This window comes from Aquarana catesbeiana, linkage group LG04 (assembly GCF_042186555.1).
Source record: "Aquarana catesbeiana isolate 2022-GZ linkage group LG04, ASM4218655v1, whole genome shotgun sequence".
Lineage (NCBI taxonomy): Eukaryota > Metazoa > Chordata > Amphibia > Anura > Ranidae > Aquarana > Aquarana catesbeiana.
In genome coordinates, this window is record NC_133327.1 from 273535488 (window position 1) to 273545846 (window position 10359).

The 10359-nt window shown below is 44.3% G+C and overlaps 2 protein-coding genes across 2 annotated transcripts in view; one reads left to right on the forward strand and one right to left on the reverse strand.

The window, feature by feature from the left end:
* Nucleotides 1-834, reverse strand: part of LOC141139944 (E3 SUMO-protein ligase ZBED1-like) — a 2221-nt gene extending 1387 nt beyond the window's left edge. Inside the window, exon 1 of the mRNA XM_073626572.1 lies at nucleotides 1-834. This exon is cut by the window's left edge and continues 686 nt beyond it. Coding sequence (XP_073482673.1) covers nucleotides 1-781 — 781 coding nt within the window. The 5' untranslated portion in view covers nucleotides 782-834.
* A 6699-nt stretch (nucleotides 835-7533) lies between these two features.
* On the forward strand, nucleotides 7534-9701 carry LOC141141231 (E3 SUMO-protein ligase ZBED1-like). The gene is made up of 2 exons (XM_073628917.1): nucleotides 7534-9000; nucleotides 9222-9701. The coding sequence occupies exons 1-2, from the start codon at nucleotides 7534-7536 to the stop codon at nucleotides 9699-9701; spliced, it is 1947 nt and encodes a 648-aa protein (XP_073485018.1).
* The last annotated feature ends 658 nt before the right edge of the window (nucleotides 9702-10359 follow it).

A 10359-nucleotide genomic window follows, 5' to 3' on the forward strand; every position in this document is an offset into this window, starting at 1 on the left:
CTGCAACAATCATGTTTGACGCGTTGTCGGTCACAAGCACTACAGATTTATCGGACAGTTGCCATTCTTCCACAACACGAGACAGTAGCTCTGCCAGATGAGCACCTGTGTGAGACTCATAAATGGCTCTCGTTTGCAGCACATGCGACAAGATCTTCCACTCCTTAACGTAATGTGCTGTTATTGTAACATAAGACTCTGTCGTGACTGAAGTCCATGAATCACACGTTATTGCGACTCGACTTGCTTGGCTCATTGACGCAATTATCTGAGCTTTAGTTTCGTGGTAGAGTGCAGGTATAACATTTTCTGTAAAGTGACTTCGTGATGGGATCTTGTAACGCGGCTCTATCGTCTTCAACAGGTAGCGAAACCCAGTGTTCTCCACAACAGAGTAAGGGCGAAGGTCCTTAGCTATGAAAGCTGCTACAGCTTTTGTTATTCTCTTCCCCTTTTCAGAGTTGGGCGGCAAAGTTGAGAGTATTGCATCAATTCTTGGCTGAGCTCGGTCTATTGACTTGGCGGCATTGGTGGTGGTGGTGGTGGCAGGTGTTAGCAGCATCTCTGAGTGAAAACGGCTAGCGTGGTTTCTCATATTAGTAGTATTCCCTAGATATTTAATTTTTGTGTGACAGGCTTTACACACGGTGTATGACTTGTCCAATTCAAGCTTCCCATTTGTTTGTTCATGTTCATAAAAGCCAAAATGTGCCCAGATGTTTGCTTTTAAAAAGCTAGGTGCATTTTTTATCTCTCGGTCTTTTTGGTCTCCTTCTGCCATTTTTTTTTACTAGTCTAGCAGCAGTAGCATGCCATGTAATTGTTGTGACAGGGGTGATGACGAGAATGTTGTCTACTACAAACTCTGTCAGTAAGTATTAAAAGAAGAAGAAGAAAAAAAAAAAAAGTGATTAAACCTAAAGCCTGCCACGAGATCATCACCATAAAAGTGTAACAAGTGTATGTAATTGTATTTGATAATGTTAAACAAATAGTTGCTACAAAATCCTTATTCTACCCCACACGCCGTCACTAGCTACTCGCATCGCAGTCGCACTTAGTTGCTTGTAGTTGCTATCATGCTACTAGTAGTAGTACTAGTAACTATCTTCTATGTGTTAAAAATGTGCCCTGATCTTATCTGTGATCTGTGCTGCTAGCCGGCCGCCATGGTCAGACATCAACTGGCACTGGACTAGTCAGTCATTGGTCAATGGTCATTGAACACGTCACAAACAGCTACAAACAACATATGTCTTGTCCCTGCCCCGCCAAAATCCCCCCCCCCCCCCCCCCAAATGACAACGTATGCCATTTCATTATTTCTAGTTTTATGTATTCATTGTCTTAGTGAATGATTCACATCACAACTTCATTAGTTATCTTGTTTGTTTGTATTATTACGGTTTTGCAGCAACATGTGTGGGGCATTGATGAGCAAAACCATACATCATACAAAAGGTATCAATAAAGATGTGATCAATCACTAAGACAAGACATTGGACATTCAATAGATTACAGATAGGCCTACATAAAATAAACCATAATTAATTAAATGGCATTGGCAATGGCATTGGTCATGGTCACTTAAGCTCACTTTCTTTAACCCTTTCATGACTAAGCCTATTTCTCTGACATTTGGTGTTTTTTACAAGTTAAAATCCATATTTTTTGATAGAACATTACTTAGAAAACCTCCAAACAACATTATATATATTTTTTAGCAGAGAATCTAGAGAATAAAATGGCGATTGTTGCAATATTTTATGTCACACTATATTTAATTTATTGTGCAGCGGTCTTTTAAATGCAACTTTTCTGGGAAAAAAAAAATACTTTCATGAATTTAAAAAAAACAAAACAGCAAAGCTTAAGTTAGCCTAAATTTTTTGTTATGATGTGAAATATGATATCACGCTGAGTAAATAAATACCAAACATGTCATGCTTTAAAATTGTGCACACTCGTAGAATGGTGACAAGTCACAATGTGGTACCTAATAATCTCTAAAGGCGACACTTTAAAAAAAAATAATGGTTATTATTATTACCACCACAGGTTAGAGTTACAGAGGAGGTCTACTGGTCTAGTGCTAGAATTATGATTATTGCTCTCGCTCTGACGATCCCAGCGATACCACATGTGATTTGAGCCGGGTGCAACTTGCCGAGTCAACTTCAAGTTCATATGCGCTTTCTTTGCTGCTGGGCGCTTTTAAAATTATTATTTCTTTTTTCTTATGCATTTAATTTAAGAGGCTAGGGGATGTCATTGTCCACTTCCAGTCCACTCCCGAGTCCCGCTCCTCCAGAATAACAACCAAGCGGCTTTTAGCCACTTTGGTTGTTATCCATGGGAAAGCCGACGGCCCGGCGGTGGCGCCCGCAGTAAAAAACGGTACCACTACCGGAGGGATGATGCCTGCACTGCAGCAGTGCAGCTGTGGGCATCATCCCGGACGGTATAACCCCCTAAAGCCGAGGCCGCAAATGCGTCCGCTCGGCGCAAAGGGGTTAATGTTTAGGAATACAGAATGGCAACTGGCAAGGCAAGCACCCTCATTATTAATATTTTATTATTTACATTTTACATTAATAAATTTGGCATTTGCATTTTTTTTACAATGACAGACAGTCCACACAATGCATTGCATCAGAGATACAGAGAGTTACCTACCTGTGATGATGATTGATGATGGGTCTCTCTCTCCTCCTTTCCTACTGCTGCGCTGCCTGCGACTGCAAGTGGGGACTGGAGTCTGAGGAGTGGACAGGACAGGACATAATGACAAGTTAGTTTAGTGAGTGTACTTCTTCATTAATTTCATAGTGTGCTTGTGATAGTGACACTGACATCTCATGACATGACAGGACACAGTCAGTTACCTACCTGATTAATGATGATGGTACTATAACTGCTGAGTGGCAGACAATGTGGCACTGTGTCTGTCTGTCTGTCTCTGACGACTAGTGTCTGGCACTCACTGGCACTGCTGATCTCCTCTCCTCTCCTGCTGCTGCTGCCTGGAGGACAGGAGGACACACACACTAGGACAAAATCAGTGCGGCCTGGTGGTGGCTAATGGCGGCTAGCTCGGGTCTCCCAGTCCTGTGTCCTGTCTGTGCGTGTCCCCTGAGTGGTGAACGAGGCTGGTCTCCCTCTCCCCCTGTAACAGTACAGCCTGCTGCTCAGCTTTCCACTACTTCACTCACTGACAGTCTGACACTCACACTGTGTGGCGGAGTTCGGGACTCGGAGGAGGTCGGACACGCGTCTCTCTTCTCTCTCCTCTCTCTGAGCTGCGACACAGGCGGGTGACGTCAGCGGGAGGCGGGAGGACGGAGGAAACGGCGCGAAAGCTTCGGCTGCTTTCGGCTCCACTCGGAACGGCGCGAAAGCTTCGGCTGCTTTCGGAGCCAGGGCGGCACGGCGCGACGATGACGTCATCCTTAATAATCGATGCCTTAACGCTACCGCATCGATGCCGCATCGTGGGGGGTCGAATGCCGATGCATCGATTCGGCGATTAATTTCAACAGCCCTAGTGTGAACTATGCCAATTATTCCTGGTGCGAATTATGATTTTCAGTGGCATAGTTCACACCAGTGCTTACAGTTCCAAAAAAATAAAAATAGAACATGCATTTTTCCCACACTGGACTGTACTGGAACGTGTTAAAACATATCAAAAATGCACTGGAACGCACCTAAACGCACCAAAAAAACACACTGGAACACCCATGTCTTTCTTTAATGTAAGGAAAAGAGGGGAAAAAATGCACTGGGCTGCATCAAAAACACGTCAAAAACACACATGCAGAAAAGCATCTGGAACGCATCCAGACTGCTTTTCTATCATGTGAACTGGCCCTTAACCTCCCTGGCGGTTTTCCCGAGTGTGGCTCGGGGTTAAAATTCAGTACCATTAGCGGTAACCCCGAGCCACACTCGGGATCGCATTGCAGGATCCTGGGGCGGCGTTACTTACCTTGTCCCCGGGATCCTGCGATGTCCCCCGCAGTGTCCGAGGGCTCCGTCCTCCTCCGAAGCCTCTCCGTGCCAGGCTCCGTTCCCTGCGAGCGACGCGACGCACGGGGGCGGAGCCTGGCGGCAAATTCAAAAAACTGTCAAAATCATAACACATACAGTACTGTAATCTTACAGATTACAGTACTGTATGAAATGATTTCACATCCCTTTTGTCCCCAGTGCTCTGGCCCATGCCCTGCATGCAGTTTTACATGATATACACTGTTCTTTCTGCCTGGAAACTGGAGATTGTCCATAGCAACCAAAAAGTGTCCCTTTACGTCAAAAGTGGCTTTAGACCAGCTAGAAAACAGCGATAGTAAATTAGAACACTTGCAGAATTGAGCGATGGTGAATTGTAGGGAAATTTATTTTATTACTATTTTTTAAAATTTTTTTTAATTATTTATTTTTATTTATTATATTATAATTTATGTTTTTGTGTTTCAAACTTTATCATACCCGGGATATCTACTAGACTCTGGTTTGGACAGATTTAAGTGTGTTATTGTTAAGATTTACAGACCTACAATATAAAACGCCAAATTTCCATGCAAAATAATGGTACCGCTTTCAGCACCTAAAATCCGAAATAATCATACCGCCAGGGAGGTTAATGTTAAGAAAAAAAGAGGGGGCTTACCTGTTTAAAAAAAAAAAGAGGGGGAAAAAAATGCACTGGACTGCATCAAAATTTGCATGCAGAAAAGCATATGGAACGCACTTGGACTGCGTTTCTATTAGGGCTGTTGAAATTAATCGCCGAATCGATGCATCGGCATTCGACCCCCCACGATGCGGCATCGATGCGGTAGCGTTAAGGCATCGATTATTAAGGATGACGTCATCGTCGCGCCGTGCCGCCCTGGCTCCGAAAGCAGCCGAAGCTTTCGCGCCGTTCCGAGTGGAGCCGAAAGCAGCCGAAGCTTTCGCGCCGTTTCCTCCGTCCTCCCGCCTCCCGCTGACGTCACCCGCCTGTGTCGCAGCTCAGAGAGAGGAGAGAGAAGAGAGACGCGTGTCCGACCTCCTCCGAGTCCCGAACTCCGCCACACAGTGTGAGTGTCAGACTGTCAGTGAGTGAAGTAGTGGAAAGCTGAGCAGCAGGCTGTACTGTTACAGGGGGAGAGGGAGACCAGCCTCGTTCACCACTCAGGGGACACGCACAGACAGGACACAGGACTGGGAGACCCGAGCTAGCCGCCATTAGCCACCACCAGGCCGCACTGATTTTGTCCTAGTGTGTGTGTCCTCCTGTCCTCCAGGCAGCAGCAGCAGGAGAGGAGAGGAGATCAGCAGTGCCAGTGAGTGCCAGACACTAGTCGTCAGAGACAGACAGACAGACACAGTGCCACATTGTCTGCCACTCAGCAGTTATAGTACCATCATCATTAATCAGGTAGGTAACTGACTGTGTCCTGTCATGTCATGAGATGTCAGTGTCACTATCACAAGCACACTATGAAATTAATGAAGAAGTACACTCACTAAACTAACTTGTCATTATGTCCTGTCCTGTCCACTCCTCAGACTCCAGTCCCCACTTGCAGTCGCAGGCAGCGCAGCAGTAGGAAAGGAGGAGAGAGAGACCCATCATCAATCATCATCACAGGTAGGTAACTCTCTGTATCTCTGATGCAATGCATTGTGTGGACTGTCTGTCATTGTAAAAAAAATGCAAATGCCAAATTTATTAATGTAAAATGTAAATAATAAAATATTAATAATGAGGGTGCTTGCCTTGCCAGTTGCCATTCTGTATTCCTAAACATTAACCCCTTTGCGCCGAGCGGACGCATTTGCGGCCTCGGCTTTAGGGGGTTATACCGTCCGGGATGATGCCCACAGCTGCACTGCTGCAGTGCAGGCATCATCCCTCCGGTAGTGGTACCGTTTTTTACTGCGGGCGCCACCGCCGGGCCGTCGGCTTTCCCATGGATAACAACCAAAGTGGCTAAAAGCCGCTTGGTTGTTATTCTGGAGGAGCGGGACTCGGGAGTGGACTGGAAGTGGACAATGACATCCCCTAGCCTCTTAAATTAAATGCATAAGAAAAAAGAAATAATAATTTTAAAAGCGCCCAGCAGCAAAGAAAGCGCATATGAACTTGAAGTTGACTCGGCAAGTTGCACCCGGCTCAAATCACATGTGGTATCGCTGGGATCGTCAGAGCGAGAGCAATAATCATAATTCTAGCACTAGACCAGTAGACCTCCTCTGTAACTCTAACCTGTGGTGGTAATAATAATAACCATTATTTTTTTTTAAAGTGTCGCCTTTAGAGATTATTAGGTACCACATTGTGACTTGTCACCATTCTACGAGTGTGCACAATTTTAAAGCATGACATGTTTGGTATTTATTTACTCAGCGTGATATCATATTTCACATCATAACAAAAAATTTAGGCTAACTTAAGCTTTGCTGTTTTGTTTTTTTTAAATTCATGAAAGTATTTTTTTTTTCCCAGAAAAGTTGCATTTAAAAGACCGCTGCACAATAAATTAAATATAGTGTGACATAAAATATTGCAACAATCGCCATTTTATTCTCTAGATTCTCTGCTAAAAAATATATATAATGTTGTTTGGAGGTTTTCTAAGTAATGTTCTATCAAAAAATATGGATTTTAACTTGTAAAAAACACCAAATGTCAGAGAAATAGGCTTAGTCATGAAAGGGTTAAAGAAAGTGAGCTTAAGTGACCATGACCAATGCCATTGCCAATGCCATTTAATTAATTATGGTTTATTTTATGTAGGCCTATCTGTAATCTATTGAATGTCCAATGTCTTGTCTTAGTGATTGATCACATCTTTATTGATACCTTTTGTATGATGTATGGTTTTGCTCATCAATGCCCCACACATGTTGCTGCAAAACCGTAATAATACAAACAAACAAGATAACTAATGAAGTTGTGATGTGAATCATTCACTAAGACAATGAATACATAAAACTAGAAATAATGAAATGGCATACGTTGTCATTTGGGGGGGGGGGGGGGGGGATTTTGGCGGGGCAGGGACAAGACATATGTTGTTTGTAGCTGTTTGTGACGTGTTCAATGACCATTGACCAATGACTGACTAGTCCAGTGCCAGTTGATGTCTGACCATGGCGGCCGGCTAGCAGCACAGATCACAGATAAGATCAGGGCACATTTTTAACACATAGAAGATAGTTACTAGTACTACTACTAGTAGCATGATAGCAACTACAAGCAACTAAGTGCGACTGCGATGCGAGTAGCTAGTGACGGCGTGTGGGGTAGAATAAGGATTTTGTAGCAACTATTTGTTTAACATTATCAAATACAATTACATACACTTGTTACACTTTTATGGTGATGATCTCGTGGCAGGCTTTAGGTTTAATCACTTTTTTTTTTTTTCTTCTTCTTCTTTTAATACTTACTGACAGAGTTTGTAGTAGACAACATTCTCGTCATCACCCCTGTCACAACAATTACATGGCATGCTACTGCTGCTAGACTAGTAAAAAAAAATGGCAGAAGGAGACCAAAAAGACCGAGAGATAAAAAATGCACCTAGCTTTTTAAAAGCAAACATCTGGGCACATTTTGGCTTTTATGAACATGAACAAACAAATGGGAAGCTTGAATTGGACAAGTCATACACCGTGTGTAAAGCCTGTCACACAAAAATTAAATATCTAGGGAATACTACTAATATGAGAAACCACGCTAGCCGTTTTCACTCAGAGATGCTGCTAACACCTGCCACCACCACCACCACCAATGCCGCCAAGTCAATAGACCGAGCTCAGCCAAGAATTGATGCAATACTCTCAACTTTGCCGCCCAACTCTGAAAAGGGGAAGAGAATAACAAAAGCTGTAGCAGCTTTCATAGCTAAGGACCTTCGCCCTTACTCTGTTGTGGAGAACACTGGGTTTCGCTACCTGTTGAAGACGATAGAGCCGCGTTACAAGATCCCATCACGAAGTCACTTTACAGAAAATGTTATACCTGCACTCTACCACGAAACTAAAGCTCAGATAATTGCGTCAATGAGCCAAGCAAGTCGAGTCGCAATAACGTGTGATTCATGGACTTCAGTCACGACAGAGTCTTATGTTACAATAACAGCACATTACGTTAAGGAGTGGAAGATCTTGTCGCATGTGCTGCAAACGAGAGCCATTTATGAGTCTCACACAGGTGCTCATCTGGCAGAGCTACTGTCTCGTGTTGTGGAAGAATGGCAACTGTCCGATAAATCTGTAGTGCTTGTGACCGACAACGCGTCAAACATGATTGTTGCAGCTCAAGTTGGCAAATTTCCCCATGTGAAATGCTTCGCCCATACACTAAACCTTGCATCCCAGCGAGCGCTGAAAGTGGCCACACTCTCCAGGCTTCTTGGCAGAGTGCGACGGATATCCACATTCTTTCACCGCAGCACTAGAGCAAGCCACTGTCTAAAAGAGAAACAGAAATGTCTTGGCCTGAAGAATCATAAGCTGATAACTGATGTGCCAACAAGATGGAACAGCGCATATGACATGGTCGAGAGGTTCTTAGAACAACAACCTGCAGTCTGTGCCACCTTGCTGTCTCCAGAAGTCAGAAGAGGAGAGTCCGATCTCTGCACTCTCAATGAAACAGATGTGTCAAATGCAGAGGATGCTGTGCGTGCATTAAAGCCAATGAAGGATGCAACCATGCTGATGTCAGAAGAGCGCAATCCAACAGTTTCTCTCATTGCCCCTCTAAATGCACAACTCCTCCAGAGCATGACAGACACCATGGGAGACACACCCATGATCCATGAGATCAAGAATGCCATCAGAACAGATCTTCAGAAGAGGTACAGCAGTGAGGCAGAGAAGAAGATCCTACATACAGCCTCTGCACTGGATCCTCGCTTTAAGGGACTGCCTTTTATCCTCACAGAGGAGGAGAGATTGGAGATATACAAAGGAGTGACTGAGGAGGCTGCATCCTTGGAGGTAATTCAATTGATTTGAATTTTATCATATTTCTTGAAACGAACTGTAACTAGTAGCTAGCTACAGCTTGCTACATAGTGTAAGCCACGCTTCTGAGTCTGATGCGGTGCAGGAACTGCACCGTCCGTTTCCTGTGCTTTTTCATCACCCCATCAGAATCATAGGCAATTGACAATGTGTTTTATTTATTTTTTTTCCTATTCTTTTATGTTCAAACACAGATTACATCTAGGAGGACACATGAGGAGGAGGATCAAGTGCCACTGCCAAGAAGAAAAGAAACTCTGGAAGAAGAAGAAAGTTCACCCGTCGAGGACAACCATTCTCCATCTCCTCCCAAAAGAAAGGCCAGATCGCTGCTCATGAGTTTGCTGGGACAGTCTTTCACTGACACTGAAGGTACAATAGAACCTAAGACCCCCTATGCCAAGGCTGAAGAGGAAATGGAAAAATATTGTAAAGCCCCACCTCTGCCTCTCACTGAGGACCCTTTGAACTGGTGGTGTGAGCATGAGGTCATATTTCCCCTCCTTTCCCAGCTGTCAAAGCAATACTTGTGTATCCCAGGCACAAGCGTGTCTGCAGAGCGGGTTTTCTCCACTGCAGGAGATGTGGTAACTGCAAAAAGAAGCGCACTCAAACCAGAGCATGTGGATCAACTAGTGTTCTTACAGAAAAATCTACACATTCCCAAATCCTGAGCAGCATTGCTTGGCGCTTGCGCTTTGTAGTGACCCATTTTTTTTTATCCAGGAAGTGCTGATGTACTGTTGTGTCTGCCAGTGCCACAGCCACTGCCCCTGCCCTTGCCTAGCCCACTGTTAGTCTGCCACACCACTGAGTGACCACACACCAGTGTTATTAACTTTATATATTTTGTTAATAGCACAGCACTGTCACTGTCAGTGTCTGCCACTGAGATTTTGATTTTTGAAGATTGTCAAAAAAAGATTTAATTTTTTTTTTTTTTTTTAAAGTAGGGGTTACTTTAACCCTCAGCCAAATACTAAAAGTTCCAAACAACTGATGCCAATTGCCAACCAAGCCTCAGCCCAGTCTCTGTCTCCCCTCCCAGTCTCGCCCTCTCCCCTAGTCCCTCTACTCTCCTTCCCTCTCCCCCTACTCTTTCCCTTTAAGGCCTTCTTCCCCTTTCCCTCTTCCCCTTTCCCTCTTCCCCTTTCCCTCTTCCCCTCTTCCCCTTTCCCTCTTCCCCTTTCCCCCTTTCCCTCTTCCCCTTTCCCTCTTTCCTTCCTTCTTTCTCGCTCCCTCTTTCCTTCCTTCTTTCTCTCTCCCTCTTTCTTTCCTTCTTTCTCTCTCCCTCTTTCTTTCCTTCTCAGAGAGAAGGAAAGATGGAGAGAG

Coding starts and splice junctions, on each gene's coding strand:
- LOC141141231 (XM_073628917.1), top strand. CDS start 7,534: ATGGCAGAAGGAGACCAAAAAGACCGAGAGATAAAAAATGCACCTAGC. Junction 9,001..9,221: donor AGGAGGCTGCATCCTTGGAG/GTAATTCAATTG, acceptor GTTCAAACACAG/ATTACATCTAGGAGGACACA.